The sequence below is a fragment of the Gobio gobio genome (assembly GCF_949357685.1).
Source record: "Gobio gobio genome assembly, chromosome: 15".
In the NCBI taxonomy this organism is placed as follows: Eukaryota; Metazoa; Chordata; class Actinopteri; order Cypriniformes; family Gobionidae; genus Gobio; species Gobio gobio.
Genome location: NC_137108.1, coordinates 43387933 through 43412930, shown reverse-complemented (window position 1 = coordinate 43412930; position 24998 = coordinate 43387933). Strand labels below are relative to the sequence as shown.

Here is a 24998-nt window from a genome sequence, read left to right as displayed (position 1 = left end):
ATGTATGTTGATGGAAATATGTATCAGGTCTGATCGGCATATTAACAATTGTTATACAGAGCGCACTGCAGTGCTAACGTTAAAGCTGCGCACACACTTTTGTAATGCGACACCGCTTGTTAGCAGCGGCAGCTCCGCTCCTTTTAATGCAGCTGCATTTAGCGCCTATATAGGGTACAATAAGCTCTGGTTTACGGTTACATTATACAAATGTAACTTATAAGTATAGTTATACAGTTCTTAACTGTGTATGTATATTTACCATCCTTATTTGTTCTCTCACAGAAACCACATTTATGTACATATCCACGCAAACCTGTTTATGCCTTGCAATTGGATGACTGAATAAACATTACTATCATCAAAGTTCACTCTGGATTAGCTGCAGTTCTTTCTAGCCGAATAATTAGGCCAGTTGAGTTCCAACCATCCCACTGCGCACAGAATATCCCACAGGCACCGTGTCGAATGTGGACGAGGACGAACTGGAAGCCATGTTAATCTTGGACTAAATCGGCCACCGTATGAGTTGAAACGAAATCGGAATTGAGAGGAACAGAAACTAAAATTCACTGGATGGTCATATACCTTTTCACCACTAGATGGGGGAAAATACCACACAGTGTAGCTTTAAAATGGTAAAAAGAGCGACTGAATTAATTAAACAGAAACTTTTTGAACATAACTAAAAATTTAAATGAGTGCAGGGTTAAGCTGTGCTGTTGTTGGTTGCCACAACAACATCAATAAACTGAAGAGATTCCTGGAAAGTTTTAAGTACTAGCAAATCTGATAAGAATGTCCATATAAAGAACATATGCCTTGGATAAGTTGCATTTAGGGTGTGTTCACACTTGTTCTGGACCAAAAAACAAACAAAAAAAACATTAGTCCTGGTCCGCTTAGCATTCAGATTGGCATTTTTAACACTGAACCTAAAGATACAGAACCTAAAGGCATAGGGATACGTTCACAAGCTGATTGGTCGGTTTTTATGACGAAATGCCTATTTCGTGACAGAACTTACTAAATATCCAAAACAAAGTTGTGTGTTGATCTAAATGCGATTCTTGTATGTACCTACATATTATTAGACTGACGTCGTCATACTCAATTCTAGTCAGAATATGAGTCTGATACTGCTCCGTTGGGCTGTGATTATGGGGCGTGTTTCAACCGAACCAGGAAAGACCTCAATTGGATAGACCTACAACCAATCAGAGCAACGGAGCGACGCACAACGTTAGTTGTCAAATGTCAACAGAACTCAACTGCACTGTGTTGCCATGTCCGCGGGTTGAAGCGACCCTAATTATGTGATATACAGACCCAGCAATGCGATTTTTAGCTGCCAGCCTTGCCAAAATAACACATATTTTACCCCCCAAATGCCTTTTTTTCCCGGAGAACACCCCAGGAAAGCTATTGGGCTTGTTTTTGGCTAGTTTTGAGGAACGTTAGCAATTGGGCGGTTTTGTTGTAAAAACTTGGCAACCCTGTCTGCACGCACGCTGGAATAAGTTACGTTAGAAGAAAAAGATTGAAAAAGAGTGTAAACGATCTTTGCCGGTGTTGTAAAAAAAGAATTTAAGGATACACAGAGTACTTACCAACACGATCATCATTTCTGAGAGAAATAGTAAAGGTGAATACAACAAGTTCTCCGTTTAGGATTAGAACAAATTGAACCCAAGCGCTCTTTGGTGAGGTGGATGATTACGTTACTGTTGATCATCTGTCCATCATCGTCTAAAGCCCGCCCAGACAATTTCATTGGTCCGAACAGTTTCTGTTCGGGCATAATTACTTCTCTACGGAGAAAGTCCAGACCGAACTGCCCGAGTAAAAATGTTGTGGGCGGGGCTAAGTTCGGCTGGCATCCAGGCTAACATATGATGGTATTTTGACCAGATGAGAATTTGCAAAGAGCTGATAAAATGTGTAAAGGAGTCAAAACAGCGGCAGAAATCCCTCCGTCACACACACAAACAAAGATCTGCTGCGAGGAGACTGATGCCTGCCGGTTCTGATGCCTGTACTGAACTGTAATGGACTTTGTTCCGGAGAGTTAGCTTTGGCAAGCGGTTTCATTTTGGCTTGATTTTGTTCGGAATGACATCACAACAGTTCGTTCTTCGATTTCGCTTAAAGTATATCAGGGCCTTTATCATTCTGATGACGACACCCAAACCCCCCACCCCCATCTTCACCCGATTGAGCACCCGTCTTTAAATGTAGCTAACTTCAGGCAGCTTCACGTCATCTACACACTTATTACACTTTGAAGGGTGAGGCACTGACAAAAGACGGTCACTGCGACTTTGTAAAGTGATGGCATTATGGAGCCATGTGCTTTTTGAAACCATTTTCATAGGTGTAACGTTACATTATCAACTCTGAAAATACGCTAATTTGACTAGAAACCCAAGAAAAGTAAAGGATAAGACTTCAGTGTTCAGGAAAAAGATGGACAAATATTTTATTTTAGCTTTCGATTTTTAGAAATCGATTTGTAATAGTTTAGTATTCCGTATAGAAATATTTAAGTAATTGAATTTAATTCATTTCCAGGGCTCCAGGCTCTTCTGAAATGTCCAGATTTCCTACGTCTGTGGAAACCCTCATTCAGAGATCGGAGGAGACTCGTGGACTGACCTGTGCGAGGGATGATGATGATGAAGCAGCCGCTGGCAGCCAGCTGTCTGAGCAGCCCCAGGTGCTGGCAGAGAACAGCGGTATCTGGCACCAGATAAGGAGACATGGAGGACTGGGCTTTGGGCTGCTGTAGACTGCCCTCCAGCTGAGAGACCTCCAACTGCAGAGAGAGAGAGAGAGAGAGAGAGAGAGAGAGAGAGAGAGAGAGAGAGAGAGAGAGAGAGAGAGAGAGAGAGAGAGAGAGAGAGAGAGAGAGAGAGAGAGAGAGAGAGAGAGAGAGAGAGAGAGAGAGAGAGAGAGAGAGAGAGAGAGAGACAAGGAAATGGTTCATTACTGCTCCAATTAATTGAGTACATTTGGATAAATGTTGTGAAGAAGACATGCATTAATGAAAGCTAAAAATAAACCCAACAGCTGGTCTGACCTGTAGGCGCAGCTGGGCCATATCTCTCATGAGCCGGTTTCTGCGAGCTTCCTCCTCTGCCTGAGGACAAGATGAACCAAGTTCAGTATAACCTCTGTGTAAACTCAAAACATTACTCAGATTTTACCCTTAGTAAACACCCATAGTGTGAATAAGCTGCAAAATATATTTTTGCCCTTAAAGAGGAAGAGAAAAAACATGCAAGAGCAGCATACTGTAAATAGACAGACACACACAAACAGTGCGGTGATTTGTGCATCTTTTTTTTATTTTAAAGAATTTTAAAGAAGTGCACTTAAAGAGATTAATGATTAAACCACAGATAAATTTAACCTTACAATTATGGGAAGTAAACTACAAAAAGGGCACCTTACCGTTCAACACATTTAAACACTAAGGTAATATTATAGGAGTGAGGAAAAATAAGTATAGACAGAGAGATAAGTATTAAATATTAAATACAAGCGTTTAATCTTTTGTACATTTTAAGACCGCTTTGGAGGCTACATTTATTTGTATACCGTGCCCTAATTGTGCCACTGAAATGTAGTCATGCTCCTGCTTCAGATTCAATTATACCATGCATATTTCTTGTTTTCTAACTAGTTCTCAGTTTCTTGTGTACACTACCATTCAAACGTTTGGAATCAGTCATTTTTTTAAAGAAATAATTTTTTATTCAGCAAGGACATATTAAATTGATCAAAAGTGACAGTAAAGACTCTAATGCTTTTTTACACTGTTAAAGAGTTCTCATGCTAAACATGGACAACGTTTCAAAAAATGAGTTTGACGTATGGCAGTATTTCTGTGCCAAACACACTCCTTCCTGGCTCATTTTGAGCAAAACTGTGATAATAGTGATAATACTGATAATTTGGGTCACTATAATCGTGATATGAAATTTTCATACTGTTCCATCCCTAGTCCACAGTGTATATAGAAAGTGAGCACATGGTTGCCAAATTGCAAAGATAAAGTAAAACACTCGGCAGAAAATGTATCCTTTTAATAGAGAATGGTTCTGATTGGAACATTTAAGCTTGTGACATCTGGCAAACGCAAGCAGGGGCAGATCTAGAAATTTTTTTATGGGGTGGCATGAGAACTATGAGGGGTGGCAACACTGAAGCAAGCATCCTTGCATGGTTCTTGTGGATTCAAGTAATAATATACATATTCAGTGTATATACACAGGGGCACACATATTTTTAATGGTCTATATGATTGAATACTGTTGATAGATTTTGTAATATATATTGCCTGGACCTGATAGCTGGACTGGAAACTTAAAGTGGATACAAGTTTATATCAATATTAATTTACAAAGCATGACAAACAATACAGATTATATATGGATATAAGCCTCAATGCATCAAGTACTGGTTTTTTAGTCACCAACACATAGCAAATACATATAAACCACAAGTTGTAGTGCATCTAGATTAAGATGTGGTGCATTCAATCACCAACAAATATTTTAAAAAATGCATTAAAAAAAATTCACAGGTTTTAGTGCAACAAGAGCAACAAAATGCCCATCTAAAGTCATCAAATATCTTGTCTCACCAGTATCTAATAACAAAAGCACTGATTGTAACCATATAGGTAAACATATATTGACATATGGTCCTTTAAATCAGGTTATAAAAGATAAATAGGTTTTGACTATTTTATGTTAATGTGAAAAATATTTGAAAACACTGAACACAACACCATGGGCACCTGACAGACAGGGTGCTGATGTTTCAAGTTCTCTCGCTCTCTTCCCTTTCAATGTCTGAGCTCTTTTCCTCCCTTAGCCCTCTCTCCTTCACCTCTTTACTCACTTCATGCTCTATCTAGCTCTTTGTCATACATTTCTATATTTCTTTCTTCCACCACTCCATCTTCTCCTCTGCTGCCTTCCACAACGTAATTTGTCCGTATAATTTTTCTGTCTTATCTGCACCTTCCACTCCCACATTATCTGACTCTGATTTTCCTTTTCTTTTTGATTTAAAAAAACTCTGGATGTCAGCCTTTCTTTACATAGTATCCCTCAAGATGTAACAACAAGTACAAAGTTTAGACTTTCATTTTACATTAAAACTACAATAGACAAAAAATCTTTTCTTTGCTTTCATTTTTAAATCTTTTTACAAGAAATCTAGCAGGTCCTAAGAACCTCCAAGAAAGGACGAGTGCTCTCCATTATGTCTCCTTGTTTACCTTAAGGTGACGTTGAAAGTTTAAGTTACATGCATCTGTGGTGAAATTACTAGATTTTCACATCAATACAGGTTTATTTTAATGCAAACAATGCTCTGTCACTTTAATTCAGCGCGTGCAGCACAGCAAAAAATAGATCGCCACACTGCTGCAGACGCGCCGCTCCTGGAACGCACTGCCGGATGGCATTCGCATGCAATGTGAAAGCTCTGACCGGTTAACATGGGACCGGGAAAAAATATGCACTGCATACACACTGCAAACGGAGTTTGATCTATTCGTGATCGCGCTGGTTGCGTTGCGGATCACTAAGCAGTTCAAAGAGTCATTTGTTTGGACTACTACACAATAATAGAAAGCGTGTTTTCTTGCTATTATCTCATCACATTGAAGCGCCGCTGATGTAAATCGGTAGAGGAAACTATTTATATTTTATACATTGGGAATCGGGGATACACTGCTGGGGTGGAAGATGGGGACGGTGGTTGCCACCCCGGTAGATCCGCCCCTGACCGCAAGCATCGTAGTAGAGGCTTGTACAGCAGTATGTAATATTTTGTCTCTTTTTTTTGGACAAAATAATTTTTTTAACTACATTTTAGTCTTGTCTTTATTTTGTCTACGATATTGCATGTTAAAGGTCCTGTTCTTCGTGATCCCATTTTTCAAACTTTAGTTAGTGTGTAATGTTGCTGTTAGAGCATAAATAATACCTGTAAAATTATAAAGCTCAAAGTTCAATGCCAAGCGAGATATTTTATTTAACAGAAGTTCCCTTTCAAAGCCTACAGCGAACGGCCGGTCTGGACTACATCCTGGTACATCCTGCTTTAATTACGTCAGTAGAGCAGTTTGTCGACTAACCTCCGCCCACAAGAATAGGCGAAAAAGGGGGCGTGGTCTTGTTGCTCCCTCGTGGAGAAGAGGAAGTGTTGCGTTCGGTTCGGTTGCGTTTGTCACCATGTCGTTCAGACGCTGTTATTTTCATTCCGGAGTCAAATCACCTTTGTTTGGCCTTCAGGGGCTGTAGTTTGAGCGCGTTCATCTCCCCGTTATGGTAAGAGGCGTGACCTTTCCGGGCAACGTGCACTAAGCTGCTGTCGAATCACAACACGGGAACCGCTGGCACAATCAGAACTCGTTACGTATTTCTGAAGGAGGGACTTCATAGAACGAGGAAATTCTCAGGCCGTTTTGAGGACAGTGAAAACAGCAGTATACAGATAAGTAAATTGTGTGAAAAATACTGTGTTTTTTTACACATGAAACATGAACACATGTTATATTGCACACTGTAAACACAATCAAAGCTTAAAAAAAACACGAAAAACGGGACCTTTAATATAGTCACAGTTATCATTTAATGACCTTGGTCATAGAAAAAAAGGATGATGAAAAACATTTGTCGGCATACTTTCCGTTAACGAAACTAACACTACTGACACGTGACAATGATGAAAAATTCTGAAGTGTTCGTGTTTAGATGTAGGTCAGATATCAGATCCATATATCCAATTGGAAAATAACAGATCTGATATGACTGTAGGAACGAATAAATACAACTGGAATTGGATTAAAGCGAACAAACTAAAACCAACAGGTGCGAATTATGCAGGACTCTCAAACTCTGAGCTGGGTTAACAGCAGGGACAGAAAGTTCACGTTGATTGCAGTGGTCATGATTTGGTGCAGTCTTATGAGAGACCTGCGCTGTTGACTACAGCCTTATTCCATGAATGCCTGGCAGTCTATGACATGCTTTTCATTCGCAGGCCCTGAAGGTTTTAATGAAATTGTACCAGAAAGGGCCGCCTCTTCACCAACACAGCAAGGTGGCACTTCAAGCTTCATTTGTTCTACTCGTAAGGGCTGCATGGTTGCTTGGCAACATAAGGCTCTCAAGCAAAAGCTCACAAATGTGGTGAGGTTTTATGAAAAAGCCTTGTTTTCTTTATCACATACGTGTCTGTAGACCCTATCATTTAGAGGCATTTTCCATTACTATTTTGGCATGTATTTAAATGCTACACATACTGAAATCACCAAATGAGCCAATGCATCTGAATACACAAAAGAAATCAGCTGATTTACTGTTTCAAGACAAAATAGTTTCTAGTGCATATTGAAGCAACGCTGTTATTGCTCCACTAATACTTTGGTTAATTATTTCTTTCATTATAATTAAATATTATGTTTTTTACCATGCGGAACTGGGCCTTGGCCTGCTGAATCAGATTCTCCTGCTCTGATTGGCTGATGCTGGTGAAGATGCCCGCCTCTGGGTTGAAGTGCAACACGTTGCCTTGGAGATTTGTGAGGAAGTGACCAAAGCTGCGAATGCAGCACACGCGCACCACACACTGGACAGCAGAGAAAACAAGACATAAAGGAGGAACATGAGAAAAAGTTAAACACAATTGATGTTAATTGCACTTATGTAATTTAATAAAATATTCTGCATACTAATTAGCTGGAATCAACTACTTGATTTTCCCTGAACAATACATTACTCTGCATTATGACACTCATATAAATATATTTTTATATGTTTTGTACACTTCCTTTCAAAATTTGGGGTCAGTAAGATTTGCTCACCATGGCTGTATTTATTTATTTTTTATCTAATGTTAATGCATTTTAAAATATTTTAATGTATTACTCCAGTCTTCAGTGTCACATGATCCTTCAGAATTCATTCTAATATGCTGATTTGCTGCTCAAGAAACATTTTGTATTATTATCAAAGCTGAAAACCGTTGTTGTGCTATCCAATTGTGATAGCTAGTGTGTAAATGCCCTCCGCTTTCAAGAGTTGAATTTAAATCCGATCACTCAAACTACTTCAGGAGGTGGTTTGAGATGCATTTCAAACGAAACTGAACAAGTGTAAATGCATCTGATTGATGGAGCCACACATGTATATTTTTATCTCCCAAAATGGTAAAAAAAAAAAACAATATGTGAGGGCGTATTATAGGCTACTGGCAGTCAGATATGGCTGCGCTACTGCAACATGCATTGCCACAGATATGGCCCGCTGCAGAGGAGTAGCTGAGAATCTCTTCAGCAAACTGACGTGCGAAATGCCGGAAATGAAACTGAATGTATGGCGTTAAATCCTGAACATTGACCCTCTCCTTTGATCTTGAAATTAGATGATGATAAATTAAATGCAGTTCATATCTGTTGCTTTCGCTGATGTGAACTTAAATGTAACATTAAATTTGCACATAGGAGGTGAATATCGGATTTATATTCATTTTGCGAAGACACATTTATGTGGCCAAGTGTAAATAGAATCGTTTTAACAAATTGGATATCTATCAGATCAGTAAAAACGCATGAAGTGACCAGGTGTAAACAGGCCTTTACTGACCCCCAAACTTTTGAATGGTAGTTTAGTGTATATAAAAAAAAATTTGGTAAAAAAAAAAGTTAAGTACCATTCATAAAGCTTCTTTATGATTTAAATGTTATAATGCAAGTTAAATATAGTAAAAATCTTTTTTTTTTTTTTTTTTTAAACCCACTGTTTTCCACAGTTTTCCCTAAACACAAGGAAGAATTTTAATCCTATATGAAATATATGGTTTGAATACATGAAGAATGCCAAAATTTTTATTGATGACACAAATAAATTCTTAAATCAATTGTAGAATTGTTAGAAACAGCCGAAAGTGTCATTCACATGACACAAAGGGGTAAGTGTGATGTTACCTCATCCAGAGGGGTAAGTGGGGGCCTCTGGCTAGTGAAGTCCAGGCGTCGATGGGCTACGCTGAGGGCAGGAAGGTGGCGGAGGGCCAGATCCTCGGGCAACAGCAGTGTCTGGACCAAACCAGGCTGCTCACACTCATTCAGGAGTTCAGTTACATCCTTATTCAGACCTAAATCTGCAACAGAACGAGATAAAAAAAAAATGTTACGAGGGAAATTAAAGGATATTTTTACTTTAATAAAGAAAAAGTAATAATAATGATTTCTCTAACCTGTTTCTAATATCTTGCTGCCCTCAGGAAGTAGATTAAGCAGCACTGAGAGTCTGTTCCACAAGCTCTGAGAACTCTGTTTGAGACCAAAGACAAACATGTATACAAAAGTGTAGCAAAGCAAAGCCGTTTACTCAAGAAAAATGTAGAATTTCAGATTCACATGTACCTGAGCGCACATGAGGATGATATCAGTGTTCGTCCTCAGCCAATCCAAAAAGACCTTCACCACCTGGATGAGACCCTGATTGGTCAGAATCTCTAGTCGTTCAGAAAGGGTTTTTTCACTGGGAAATGAGTGGTTGCTGTGCTCGCTGCCCTCAGAATCAGAGTCAGGATCTGTGAACAGCAAATCAAATAATCTTAGTTAGTTATAATTATGGACAAAATCTGCACTCCCATAAGGAAATAATAGTGCTTGAAATACAGCGTAACATTATAGCGTTAAATGGGCTGTTTGTACGAATTGTCATGCATTAATACCTTTTTTTATTGCCAATGTGTGAACAGCTTGTAATGAAACTTAAAAAAATTAGACCTACCCTGACTTCCTAGGTTGTCTATGAAAGCCCGTGGACGGATTTTTATGTTTTATAAGTTTTTAGGCTTTGGTTATATGTAAATGAAGCGTTACATTAGAGTTTCAAGCTTCAAATTTCTTAAAAACTATACACTGCTATTCAAAAGTTTGGGGTCAGTAAGATTTAAAGTAAATGGTTTCATAAGGATTTTCACATGTTTCATACGGATTACATAATCTAATAATATTTGTTTTCCATTTGAATTGGTTGACAGTCACTTGACATTTAAAGAATTTATAGATATATTTCTCATGTCTGTAGGCAAGTATACATTAAGTTTAGTTTTTTATTTCTGACACGCTTAAGTTTACTGAGACCGAGACAGCAGAAAGCGCATCCTGTTTGTTTATATTACAAAAGCACAATGTTTTGTTGCTATTGTGAGTTTACAGAAATAAAAGTAGACCCTTTATAGTTTGCCTTACTCTTATTTGTTTGACCAAAAATGACGTGTATTTTAAGTTATCGCACCGGCGCATGCATGTTATTCAGTAAGCTCGCAATCTCCACACAAACACTTGGATATGCGCCTAATAATAGTGCACATTTATCTAAGTTAACAGAACGAGCGGACTTATAAAGTAGGTACTATTTACATGTTTCAAGTGATAAGCCATATATGAGGTGGATGAATTATAGGTGAATTTTTGGATTTCCGGCCTTTAACATTCTGTCCATTATAGCCTGCCTGATTTTGCCACTTCCTGTGGAGAGTTTTTTATTCTGGGACTAACCGACCAATACAATTTTGGTCATCCAAATCTCTTCTAGTCGACTAACGGTTAGTCAACTATTAGGGGGCAGCCCTAATAATATTAATCGTAATAATAAAAAAAATCTTAAGCACCAAATTAGCATATTAGAATGATTTCTGAAGGATCATATGACACTTAAAACAAATGCAGTTTTGGTGATTATACCAAGACTTTGTACAAAGCACAAAAGTTTAAAGTATATAAAAAAGCATGTATAGACTAATCTTAATTGATTGCAGAAAACGCTAAATGACTTCTCTGTATGCAATGTACCTTTGTCGTTGGTTCCATTAGCAATCTCTGGACTTGTGTGACTCTGCGTTTCTCCAGTAGGAGGTGTGGCTTCTTGTATTGGGGTGGGGTTTGAGTCTGGCGTGGGGTTAGTGGCTGCTGCGGGGCGGAGCAGTACATTACTAAAGGTGGGGGCGAGCCGGAAGCAGCGTTTTGCCTGGAAGAGCTGAGAGGACATGGCCTGCAGATTACTGCTGATGCTGGCATCATTAGACACTAAAGGGCCGTTGGATACTGGAGGGGTCGAGTTTTCCTCTCTAGGTGGTTGCGGCTGCTCATTTTCCTCTTGTTGCTGCTGTTGTGGCGCATTCTCGGCATCCTCCATATCTTCCAGGTCCGAACGAGATTCCTGACTGTTCATGTCAGAATCCGTCTCGACGTCAAAAGCAGTGCCGGCCTCGTCCTCCTCTGAACCACTTTCCCAGCTGCCATCCCCTGCCAGTGGTCCTTTCCGCCCTTCCCTTGCTAAAGAGTTCATCTGGACCCTAGCGGCTCCCAGACCGTCGACCGGACCGCCGCCTTCCTCGTCCTCTTCTTCATCACTCTCAAATCCCTCGCTTAGGTCGCTCTCGTCCTCCTTGTGAGCGCAGCGCCTGCGGCGGAGCATAGAGAGCCGTGAGAACTTCCGCTTCTGTTTTTGCTTCTCCTCAGCTGATCGCTTCTTCTCCAGGCTTTTCTTAATCCCCACTGTACTTCCGTTCCCCTTAGTCGCGTCTTCGTCATTCTCCTTGACCTCCTCTTCTTCATCCTCCTCTTCCAGGGAGCCATTCTGAAGGGTCCTCTCCTCTGAGAGAGCAGCGCCACTGTGATCCTTGGCATCAGCATCATCTACGAACAAATGCATCACACTGGGAAGGTTAGCTTTAAGTGAACAATCACATAACGGCAAAACAGAGACAAAAACTTTTCCAAATCCTAGTGAGCTGCCTAACTAGACAGCATTTAAAGGCATCATAGGTTTTTTTTTAATAAAAAATAAGATATCTTCTTTTCACTAAAATCTAAGGCACTACTGCATATGTTCTTCGCAGACACGGCAACTTCTCTGGCAGATTATGATAGTGCCCAAAAGTACCTTAAAATTAGAAAGACGAAAGGACATAGAAGCAAAGAAGTACCGTACCAGTGTTATCAGTGCGCAGGGGTGGGACATCACTCTCTCCCTCCTCCAGTTCAGCTTGCAGTCGAATGTTGACATGATTGACCAAATGGGAGAACAGAGCCAATGTGAAAGCGATGGAGGCGCTGTACTGCTTTGAAGCTAGAATTGAAATTACAATTGACAGATGAGTTTGTACTTCATTTGCGAGAAAATGTTAATAACAACTGTGGTTTGAATGCTTCCAACGGCACCCTAAGTGGCCATTAAATCAACAGATATTTTATATATATTCACAGATCGGGCATAACATTATGACCTTATGACATTAAGATCACACTGATTATCTCTTCATCACGGCACCTGTTAGTGGGTGGGATATATTAGGGAGCAAGTGAACATTTTGTCCTCAAGTCAAACAAGTTGATGTGTTAGAAGCAGGAAAAATGGGCAAGCGTAAGGATTTGAGCGAGTTTGACAAGGGCCAAATTGTTATGGCTGGACGACTGGGTCAGAACATCTCCAAAACTGCAGCTCTTGTGGGGTGTTCCCGGTCTGCAGTGGTCAGTATCTATCAAAAGTGGCCCAAGGAAGTGGTGAACCGCTGACAGGGTCATGGGCGGCCAAGGCTCATTGATGCACGTGGGGAGTGAAGGCTGGCCTGTGTGGTCTGATCAAACAGACGAGCTACTGTAGCTCAAATTGCTCAAGAAGTTACTGCTGTTTCTGATAGAAAGGTGTCAGAACACACAGTGCAAAGCGTTTGTAGCGTATGGGGCTGCATAGCCGCAGACCAGTCAGGGTGCCCATGCTGACCCCTGTCCACCGCCGAAAGCGCCAACAGTGGGCACGTGAGCATCAGAACTGGTCTGATGAATCACATTTTCTTTTACATCACGTGGATTGCCGGGTGTGTCGCTTACCTGGGGAACACATGGCACCAGGATGCACTATGGAAAGAAAGGCAAGCCGGTGGGGACAGTGTGAAGCTTTGGGCAATGTTCTGCTGGGAAACCTTGGGTCCTGCCATCCATGTGGATGTTACTTTACCACCTACCTAAGCATTGTTGCAGACCATGTACACCCTTTCATGGAAACGGTATTCCCTGTGTGGCTGTGGCCTCTTTCAGCAGATAATGTGCCCTGCCACAAAGCAAAAATGGTTCAGGAATGGTCTGAGGAGCACAACAGCGAGTTTGAGTTTGAGGTGTTAATTCGACCTCCAAATTCCCCAGATCTCAATCCAATCGTGCATCTGTGGGATGTGCTGAACAAACAAGTCCATGATCCATGGAGGCCCCACCTCGCAACTTACAGGACTTACAGCGGTATTCAGGGGTCTAGTGGAGTCCATGCCTCGACGGGTCAGGGCTGTTTTGGCAGCAAAAGCGGCACCAACATTATAATCATAATGTTATGCCTGAACGGTGTATGTATTTTAATATCCTGACTTTTCAATGGATGGAAATCACAATTTTACAGTTCCCTGAAAAAATATAAATAACACCGATGTAAAAATATAAATAAACAGTACATGACAACAGGAAAAAAAAATCTCCTGGTATGTGGTGACTGGTTCAGACAAAAACTAAAGATAGCATTTATCGATTTATTTATATTTACAATGTTGTATCTGGTAAGGATGCAGTAATTCCAGGAAATTGTGCTTTTTGCATCAAAATAGGCCTGAAACAACACACATCTGCCATTTCACTGAATACAAATAAATTCTTTCAAGCCAGCACTATTTTTAGGTTGGTAAAGCAGTATCTGTCTGCTTATTGACTGCAATGCGACATAATTAATGGCAAAATGACATGGCGTAAAATGAGCAGCAGATGTTGAACATCATGATCAATCCTTTCAGTCCCTACTTACCCCCTCTCTTCAGGCTGTGCACCACCATAAGGCAAGTCACCACCATCTTGAATATGAGGCTGTCAGGAAGCACAGAACAGACCGAGTCGTGCTCTTCCTCCTCCTCGCTGGCTGACTGATTGCCGTGAGCAGGAAGGGGCAGGTAGAAAAGCACCAGGTTAAAGTCTTCCAGCACGGACTGGCACAGTGACGTCAACTCCGTCTCCATCAGACTAAAGAGAAGACCGGTTATTAGTAACGTTGATTTGATTCTCAAATTATATCTTGTACCTTTCAGGGGAGGTGATATTTTTTATATCATTAAACGGGTTGATGCCCTCACCTGTTCTTGGGCTGCAACAGGCTCTGCAAATACATGAAGCTCACCAGCAGTCTTTTAATGTCTTTTGACCTTAAGCAAAAATAAGGAAAATTAATGAAGTTCATTGTGAAAGAAAAATTCCCCTTCAATAAGTTATATTATATATTATAATATATTTTATATTATATGTGAGAGAAAGGCCAAACTCCGCCCCCTTGAGTGGTACGTAACATACGCAGCGCAGTCAGATGTGGCCTTGCAGAATCGGCAGTTTAGTTACAAATCAGACAGTCCATGTTTATTCAACTTTGTATTATGTTTTTTCCAGTGCGTAAATGATTACGGGTGAGTTTTCATATATAATTTGCATTATTGTCCTGAATGTCGAGATTTTCCTGTAAAATGAACGCATTTTAATCTGCGTCACAAAGTGAGACTAAAACGTTTTCGTATCAGACTTTGAGCTCGAAAATAATTGTATTTCTATTAGAATATAAATATTCTATTCACTTACTAGTTACAATCACCCGGTTTGTGCATGATTGTTTGAAAAGGTCGAGTTTGATGACATTGCATGTTCTTGCTTGTAATATTGAGCAGTGATTGTGCAATATGCATGTCATTGTTTACATCATTTATTAATATAATCAGCACGCAGCTAACCCATGTATGTTCATTTCTATATTACTTAATAACTGAATGTTTGTGTCATCTACTTATATACTTACAACTGTTTAACATATAAAAAAACCTCTTTTGATTAAACAAGTTAAACTCGTGTAGTGTTGTCAAAAGACCACGCGATACCAAGTCGGTACTGAAATGTTAAAAATGTGACACTTTGAGCGCTGTTGAGCTGGAATCATAAACACCTCTGACTGGCCATTGTGCTCATGCGCTCATCGGTGTGTTTCTGTGATTGGCTACAATGACCAACGCTCGGAAGTGTTTAAAAGTGTTTTGAAAGCGACCAGTGGACCGGTAAGCTGATAGGCGCCTGCATTCAAATGATCCTGTGTGTATCTGTGCAAGCGCTCTGTGAAAAGTGTCATTGATGTATATTTACAACATGTTTTTGAAGCGCTGGTCATTGTAGCCAATCACAGACATATTTGATGAGTGTATGAGCACAATGGCCAGTCAGAGGTGTTTACGATTCCGCTCAACAAAGCGTCACATTTTTAAAATTTCAGTACCGACTTGGTATCGCGGTCGGTACTTTTGACAACACTACTCTCGTGTTTCTCTTACTGGAAACACACACATCCATCTTTGTTGCACTATAGCGGAACTCACTGAGCGTCCCATACTCTCGTATAATATGCTTTATAATTACTAATAATTCATATAGTCAAATAAACTGCATTTAAAACTATATTATACAAGCTTTAATATATAAATCTTTAAAATAATGCTTAATTAATATTTAAATTCAGATGATTCCCTTGCACAGCTATTTTCTTTCAGCTGCTTTCTCATATTTTTTTCTGCAGCAGTGCTTATTCTTGTTTTGTAAATGCGTTTAAATTAATGACATTTCTCATAATCTCAATCAAAGCAGAGAAGTGAATTGCGCGTCTCTCGCGAGAAGTTAATCAAACTGACGTTCCCCATAACACTTTCAGGTTAATCACAAAACGGAGTTGACAGAGAACATTTATACCGAACATTACAGACTTTGTTTTGTACACTATTTCAGTCTAAAACATGCTATTTTTTAATACTTTACACACCATTCTCTGTAAGACCCTTAATAAACTTTAAATTAATTTAAATTAATTTTCGCCCTCAACAACTTTTGTTTTATTAAAAAAACACTCAATCAAAAAAATTTATTGTAGCCACATGGGGATCTCTCTTGAGACTTTTGGAAGTTTAACAATGATTTATTCTATAAACCTCCACTTCAAATTTTTTTTCTCTATTTTATTCTTCTCCAGTGGTGAATTACATGATTTATAAAACAATTGTGAATATTGTCATTTATCTTTATATTTTCAATTATTTTGTATTTTTGCTGACTCTCGTTGTGTGTAAATGTGTGTCTTTTGTTGTCCTACGTTGGTTATGCGTTTGTGATTAATATAACTTCAAACTTTAAATAAAATATACATAAAAAAATTATAATTGCAGTCATTTATTTACTATATTGACACTCCCAGTTTCTGGGAGTATTATAGCCTATATGAGGGGCCTTTGAATGTTGAACAATGGGACGCAAGTCACAAAGTTTGAGAACCTCTGATTTATATTACAGGAACACATTGAACACAATGGACGTTTTCAGAAACATTCCTTCATCCTGTCTTTTATATGTATATAAAAGAGAGGGAACACACCTCTGGCGTGATGGTGAAAGCTTCTTCATCTCTTGTTTCTTCACCTGGTGGTACATCTTGGCTGCCTTGTCAAACAGACGCTTTAAATTCCCATATGCCCCGTCGAAGGGTGTCTCTGACTGAATACTGTTCAACGGGAAAAAACAGTTTGTCATGTTCATGCAGGGTTATCAGATTCTTGGAACGTTAATCATATTAAATTACAATTTAAAAAAAAAGAGAATGGGATGTAACAGTCCATTACGTCCCTCTTTATAATTACTGTACTGTATCCATTTATTGCCTGTTTTACTTCATATGTATAAACATGATTCTGTTCTCAGATGCCTTACCAGCGCAAGTAGTAGTAAGTAGCCTCCACATTATAAAATTTACTTCCAGCAAGCGTACCCAACTGATTAAACGGCATGCCTGTAAAAGACAACAATTGCATTTCCCCAATGCAATAATGTGAAGTTCAAATAAAATGAAATAATAACAATGAATACCATTAAAGGAGAATTAAAATGCACTGTTTAACAGAGAAAATCATAAAAACATGCTCTCTTGTGCCAGGAAAATGTGTTGTTGGGAGGATGAGAGAAGCAAGGACTCGCTCACCGGCGTGAGGTGCGACAGACAGGGCCTGGTGATAAAAGCGTTCCGCCAGCTGCTCTGCCTCCACTCCCGCCAGTTCGTTTTGGTACCGCGCTTCATAAACATTAAACGGTTTAATTTCTGATTGTATGAGCACGCAATTACATTGCAAGACAGAGCTTTCCAAGGCTGATTTTATTAAATATCAAGTGAGAACACACTTACCGAGATCTCCCAAGTACACCAGGCATCTGTGACATGCCATCTGGGCCCACTCCATCTCTTTAGGGGTGGCTGAGACTGGTTTCTTACGACCTGCATTGACCACAGAAAGGTTTATTCAACAAACGCTAACACTGAGTAGTATGACAGTCTATATTGTATAGATTTTCATCTCTGACACATCAGTTTGATACCGCAAATGTGGTTTGATGTGGCACAATCACCAAACAGCAAAGCACAGTCTGATTTATAAAATGTACAATCGCTAAAATTTTTATTATTTTCCCTGACTTTTCCAGGCCTGAAAATCACATTTAGACTTCCCTTATATTTCCAAGTTCTCCATAAATGGGGCAAATCTTGATATACCGTTGATATTGTGTTAGACATATTTACAACATGAGGACTAATACATGATCACTTTGGGGTTCCCAAAACTTTTGACGAGTTAAATTCCACAACTTTTTTTGTCATTAATTCATAAAGAGTACACTAACATAGAGCAATTAATAGCCAATTAAATACAATTAACATTTACAAAGTTAAGAGAGAGATATTCACATTTACTACAGAAATTGTATTTTATATATATTTTAAAATATCACTAATAAAGTAATCCATATCCGTATTGATATATATACAGTCAAACCAACACCTTCAACATTTTCTCACATTATCACAGTTTATTCCCAATAATTTAGAAAAAGGTAATACAATATGATAGTTAAACTGTCCCAGAGCAAATTAATCTTGATAATGTCAGATAACTTTGATAGAAAGGTATGTAATGGATTACAATCAACCAATCACCTGTCAGCTGTTAAATTTAATACACAATTAGTACCAATTTAGGTCCACCAATGACCAAGTAATGCTTCATTTTGTTCAGTCTGTGGTGTAAAAAGTCGCATTAGCAATTAAAGAAAAAACAATGAAGCAAAACATGGTCAGGTCAAAGTGTCTGAATAATTTTGTTCACAATTTTTTTTATCAATTTTACTGGTGGTTTTTATAAATTTGTATTCATTTTAAAGGGGTCATGAATTGAGAAAACAACTTTCCCTTGAGCTTTTGATATATAAAAGGATATCCTGTAAGTTTCAGAGCTGAAACCTTCCTTGATAGTCAAAGAAAAGCTTTTATTGACGCCAGGCCCAGCAAACGCTCGATCTCAGAATATGCCACACCTTGACGTCATCGTGTGGTGAAGCACCGCCTCGACAGAAAAAGATCAACGCCTGATTCTGTAGCCCTGCCCACCGTCTCGTGCCACTAACATGACATCGAATTTCTAAGCAGTAAACATACCACATAAGCTTCATTCGGATTCCAATATTATGAATGCATGGATGAACTTTATTTTTAATGAATATCCAGCTCACGTGGGGAAGACATTGCGCGTCTGTTCCTTCATTTAACCACAGATTCATTTGTAAACAAGAGACTGGATTTGCAGACAGGATGAGATTACATGAATGAATGAAGCAACACACTAATGTGAGTAAAACATGTTTTTTATATGTGATAGTATTGATTATGTGTACATGTCTAACTGAACATACCTTAGCATGCTGTCAAAGGCTGATGAATCCTTTATTCGTGGCGGTGTTTGTTTCATTGCGATTCACGACCAGACTCAAAGCCCAACGTCCCAGGGCTATATGTTTTTCAGACGGGCTACCAAAACGTAAGCCCGGCCTGCTGACGGGCTATCTTAAATAGTGAAATAACATTCCTTTCTTGATGTGCGTTGTTCACTCTCTTGACTTGATATTTGAAGGGGGCGCGTGCAGGCGGTTATATTCACCGATCGGGCGGGCCAAGTAACTTTAATAAAAAATTAACATTCCAATCAATCGCGAGTGGATGAGAGATGAATCATTTTGTTTGTTTGATAAAGACATTTTGCGAGCCCTGTGGGCGATTCATTCCGGTTCCCGTTTCCCCACCGGGGAGCTGAAGCTCATTAAATATGCAACGCTTATCCAATCCTAGCCATGGGCGTTTACTTCCAAGTCTTCAGTGCGAAACACCCATAAAAACTGAGCGTTTCTTGAGAGAGCCTCAAAATAGTCTATTACCTATTCATTATGATGTTTTTGTATGTAAAAACCATGCAAACGTCATAAGTTGACCTCAGACAACAGTATAAAAAAATTTAAAAAGCCAGTTCATGACCCCTTTCAATGTAAAATATGTCTAATATATATATATATATATATATATATATATATATATATATATATATATATATATATATATATATATATATATATATATATATATATATATATTCCAGTTCCAGTTTTCCATGACTGTGAGAACACTGCCTTTAATATGCTTATGGAAACATATCTCACCGATGAGTGGGTCGGTGACGTGTGTCCAGTCGATGCAGTCCTGTAACTCCAGCTGATAGTGTGACTGGATATAGAGCAGCAGGTGTTGAAAGAAGCCCACCCCAGCGATCAGATGGGTCCTGTAGGCACACTCCAGAGCACTGCGGCTGTGAATATGCTGCAAAGACAGTCAGGATTTCAGCCTGATGGCCAATACAACAGCAAATAATACTACTTTTAAATTATGGGACGTGTGCACTGCTACGTGACAGTACCTTCTTATTGGTCTTGATGACCTGAATGACCTCATAGTAGACCTTCCTCCAAAGCAGCTCTTCTGCCTTGCGTCCATAGTCCACAGGATGCAGGAACATCAGCTTTACACATAGTTCCCGCAATCTGGTAAAAAAAATGAAAAAGCGATTGCTGTTCAAAGCTATTGTAACCGCATCCTAAGCAGGTGTGGCAAGCAATAAAAGCTCTCTCTTCAACGTTAATGCAACATAATCTGACCGATTATACCGCACTGTGCCTGGTTGGGTTGCAGAGAGAGTAATCGTATGCTTACTTGTTCCTCAAGCTGATATTCTCAGGTTTGAAGACCTCCCTATACGACGACTTGCCGCTGATTATAATATCCAACTTATGCACCGTTTCCACAACAGCCCTTCATGAAAACAGACAAGAAATGATGAACACTTTGTTATATATGCCACAAACTCACAATATAATAAATCCCATTCAACATCAAAAATCACAATTATTGACTTATGATAGAGTTAAATTCAAGGGCTTGAAATTCAATCAAATCAGTAATGTTTTGCAGGCATCGTTTTCCACACGTGTTTTCACAAAAATGCATTATAGCTAATTAAAACCCTTATTTGTTTACTTAGTAAAGATAAAAATGTAGGCTCTCTCGTGTTTATTTTTATTAAAACACCTGATCCAAAACATATAATCTAAGTCCAGTTTTCTTCTACTAATCATATTGTGAATGATTCACCTAACATCAGAGTTAGGTTTTTGATGTATTTTTCTATGGTTAAGGTGTAAACACAGACATTTGATTTAGAGATTAAAAATTAATTGATTTAGAGATTACAAATGAATTTCAGCTGCTCCTTAACCATAGAAAGTCTACATCATATATATTTTACATTTCTAAAGTCTCGAAATTATCAACATGATCATAACTTTGCAGTTGTACACAAAGTACTACGTCTTCTGTCGTCTGATACATTTTTTTGGTAAGAAAAACACCTTTTAGCCTAATTGTAAAAATGTCCATGTGACTTTTTGCTGTGAAATCTTAAATGAATTTTATAATGCGCATATGTTTTATATTGTTAGTAATATTTAAAGATGAACATTTACTGAACTGAAGCAAATTTGGTTTACTTGATTATACATACAGCATTTTTAAAGTAAAGTTTTAGAAAAAGATCTGTTAACATGTAAGTATCAAATATGAAACATCAGGCTTTTGAGGATGTTTATTTGTGCACCTCTCATCACTGTATAGCATTGCATTATATGTTTTATCCCCACAATCAATACTGAGGTATGATCATAAAACTAAGCATTTAAATAGTATCTTTTCTTGGGAGACATAGAGTGACAAGACATACATTTTACGTGCATTTACATATTTAAATACTCTACCTTCGATTCTTATAATTCTTTCTGACCTCTCATTTTAACTACCCATATCTGTCCTTTTGTGGGAACTAACAAGAGTATCCATGGACATAATTCATAAAGAAAATTTAGATTGAATAGCTATAATTTAATGCCACACATGCCAAATAATATAAGATTCCCAGATGAGACATTATGGACTCACAGAGACTATACGGCCTCTGTATTCAAGTGTCAAGTGTGTCATTTAACATTTTAGCTATATGAATACATTTTCAAACACTTCTGACGTAGAAAACATAACATATATAAAGAATTACTGAGATTTCCTGACAGTGCCGGCCTGCTGTCAGCGCTCTTACCTGTACAGTCGTTTAATGTGAAGCACTTTGGCCTCTGGCTCGCTGTCCTGACCCGGTCCGCTCATCCTAGCAGTGATAGTGCGGCTGCTGTGGTCTGTTTTCGTATATCTTGTTCTGGTTCGTTCAGTTCTAGTTTAGCGCGCGGCTAACGTTAGCAGGCTTGCTAACTCACCTATTTCCCTCAAATTACAACTTAAACACAAACGCTGTCGTTCCTGACCTCCCCCGTCACCGGCCGCGATATCCATCCGTTCGGAAGCCGGTGTGTGTTCTGGTGTCGGTTCGGGTCAGCTGTCACATTTTGAGAGGGTTGTGTTTGTGTTGTTGTTGCTCATCATTCCGAGTGTCGCTTCGCGAGCGGCCATTTTTTCCCCTCCCACCGCACACAGTTCAGCGGCCGCTGCAAGTATCGCGAGAGTTGCAAGTAACGCTCGGGTGCAGACGAGATGATCGAGATACCGGGCTGCAGCGATACTTGGAGATGATCAGCCACTGGTGTAGCCTACGGTTCTTACAAAAATAGCCATTAGTACTAACGTACTCAGAAATGTATTATGATAGCCTGAATTCCTGCCAAACTACAGTTATTGTTTATAGCCTAATGTAAAATTATAATAACAGGTATTCTCTTCTAACTGTAAGAAGCTAGCATACACTTTTTAAAAAAAATGTTATGTGGTTTAAAACCAGCTTACCACCGTTTGTTTTTAGCAATTATAGTAATACACTGGTATTTTGTTATTTTGCATGTTTTCTCACTGTCTCCAGTAAATCAATTGATCATCCAGAGATAAATCACCATATTTCATATAGTAGCTAAATAATGGATTTCTCTGAAGGCACACTGTAAATATGATTTTTATGAATAGAGAGTGAAGTCGGATTCCCTCTAGAAAATCATACTGAAAGCGTTTAGTTTTAATTCATCCCGTTTTTCCAAGTGCTTGCACTTCGAGTTTTGGCTATAAATATGTGAAATGTAAAGTGAATTTAGTTGGGTCATTCTCACAAATTATCTCAAAATTTCCAGAGTCATAGTTTCATAGCTAATGAAAAATAATCTCATATTCATTACAGTTATAAGAAATATATTTATTTAAATGGCAAAGTTACATCATAGGAATTTGTCTGTAGCCTACTGCCTAGTACTTTCATGCCACACATTCTCGTCAACCCCTCATCTCTGGACACGATTACAGGCAAACCATCTGGCATCACCTGGCAACTGCATTTGTGAATCATCAACAGGGGGTTTAAACACGACACACAGCAATACTGAAATCACAGGCTTCCATCTTGTTTCCTCCTTTATATCTTCTTTGACTGAAGGCATTCGTAAAGATGGATTTTACCCAGTCGAGTTAAGAAGAAGCTGTGAATGGCATCAGTCAGTTGATAGACAGACAGGCAGACAGATAGATAGATAGATAGATAGATAGATAGATAGATAGATAGATAGATAGATAGATAGATAGATAGATAGATAGATAGATAGATAGATAGATAGATAGATAGATAGATAGATAGATAGATAGATAGATAGATAGATAGATAGATAGATAGACAGACAGACAGATAGATAGATAGATAGATAGATAGATAGATAGATAGATAGATAGATAGATAGATAGATAGATAGATAGATAGATAGATAGATAGATAGATAGATAGGTAGATAGACTGTCAGACAGGCAGACAGACAGACAGACAGACAGCTAGCTAGCTAGCTAGCTAGCTAGATAGATAGATAGATAGATAGATAGATAGATAGATAGATAGATAGATAGATAGATAGATAGACAGACAGACTGTCAGAAAGAGAGATAGATAGATAGATAGAGAGACAGACTGTCAGATAGATAGATAGATAGATAGATAGATAGATAGATAGATAGATAGATAGATAGATAGATAGATAGATAGATAGATAGATAGATAGATAGATAGATAGATAGATAGATAGATAGATAGATAGATAGATAGATAGATAGACTGTCAGACAGATAGATAGACAGGCCGACAGACAGATAGATAGATAGATAGATAGATAGATAGATAGATAGATAGATAGATAGATAGATAGATAGATAGATAGATAGATAGATAGATAGATAGATAGATAGATAGATAGATAGATAGATAGATAGATAGATAGACAGACTGTCAGAAAGAGAGATAGATAGACAGAGAGACAGACTGTCAGACAGATAGATAGACAGGCCGATAGATAGATAGATAGATAGATAGATAGATAGATAGATAGATAGATAGATAGATAGATAGATAGATAGATAGATAGATAGATAGATAGATAGATAGACAGACTGTCAGAAAGAGAGATAGATAGACAGAGAGACAGACTGTCAGACAGATAGATAGACAGGCCGACAGACAGACAGATAGATAGATAGATAGATAGATAGATAGATAGATAGATAGATAGATAGATAGATAGATAGATAGATAGATAGGTAGATAGACTGTCAGACAGGCAGACAGACAGACAGACAGACAGATAGATAGATAGATAGATAGATAGATAGATAGATAGATAGATAGATAGATAGACAGATAGATAGATAGATAGATAGATAGATAGATAGATGATAGATAGATGATAGATAGATAGATAGATAGATAGATAGATAGATAGATAGATAGATAGATAGATAGACAGGCAGACATATAGACAGGCAGACAGATAGATAGACTGTCAGACAGACAGATAGACAGACAGATAAGATAGATAGATAGTAGAAAGAAAGAAATACAAAGACAGATAGACAGATAGACAGATACTGTCAGACAGACAGATAGATAGATAGATAGACTGTCAGATAGACAGATAGATAGACAGACAGATAGATATATCGTAGAAAGAAAGAAATACAAAGACAGATAGATAGATAGATAGATAGATAGATAGATAGATAGATAGATAGATAGATAGATAGATAGATAGATAGATAGATAGATAGATAGATAGATAGATAGATAGACAGGCAGACAGATAGATAGACTGTCAGACAGACAGATAGACAGACAGATAAGATAGATAGATAGTAGAAAGAAAGAAATACAAAGACAGATAGACAGACAGATAGATAGATAAAACACCATTCTCAATACCATAAATGAATTCAATAAGAATGTATTTCTTTATTCATTTGTTTAATTGATTTCATTTCTATAATTAGCCCACCCGAAAAATATAAATTCCGATTTATTCAAAAAGAAATGAAAGTCTTCAACAGCTTTGAATAAACTAAAGAATGATGAAATGATAACAGCAGTCATTATATTATTACAATAATAATCATAATTCAATAACCAGA

At 38.3% G+C, this 24998-nt stretch overlaps 1 protein-coding gene across 1 annotated transcript in view; it reads right to left on the bottom strand.

The window, feature by feature from the left end:
- The window catches only part of smg5 (SMG5 nonsense mediated mRNA decay factor), a 28675-nt gene extending 6620 nt beyond the window's left edge, over nt 1-22055 (bottom strand). Inside the window, exons 1-18 of the mRNA XM_079836541.1 lie at nt 21664-22055; nt 20229-20327; nt 19936-20059; nt 19682-19838; nt 17325-17414; nt 17124-17213; nt 16856-16934; nt 16524-16649; nt 14206-14274; nt 13884-14095; nt 12030-12167; nt 10889-11734; nt 9449-9618; nt 9280-9355; nt 9008-9183; nt 7492-7650; nt 3080-3139; nt 2656-2815 (exon numbers count right to left, since the gene is read on the bottom strand). Of these exons, the coding sequence (XP_079692667.1) occupies nt 2656-2815; nt 3080-3139; nt 7492-7650; nt 9008-9183; nt 9280-9355; nt 9449-9618; nt 10889-11734; nt 12030-12167; nt 13884-14095; nt 14206-14274; nt 16524-16649; nt 16856-16934; nt 17124-17213; nt 17325-17414; nt 19682-19838; nt 19936-20059; nt 20229-20327; nt 21664-21728 (2896 nt within the window). The 5' untranslated portion in view covers nt 21729-22055. The remainder of the gene's footprint in view (nt 1-2655; nt 2816-3079; nt 3140-7491; nt 7651-9007; nt 9184-9279; nt 9356-9448; nt 9619-10888; nt 11735-12029; nt 12168-13883; nt 14096-14205; nt 14275-16523; nt 16650-16855; nt 16935-17123; nt 17214-17324; nt 17415-19681; nt 19839-19935; nt 20060-20228; nt 20328-21663) is intronic.
- Between the last annotated feature and the right edge of the window lie 2943 nt (nt 22056-24998).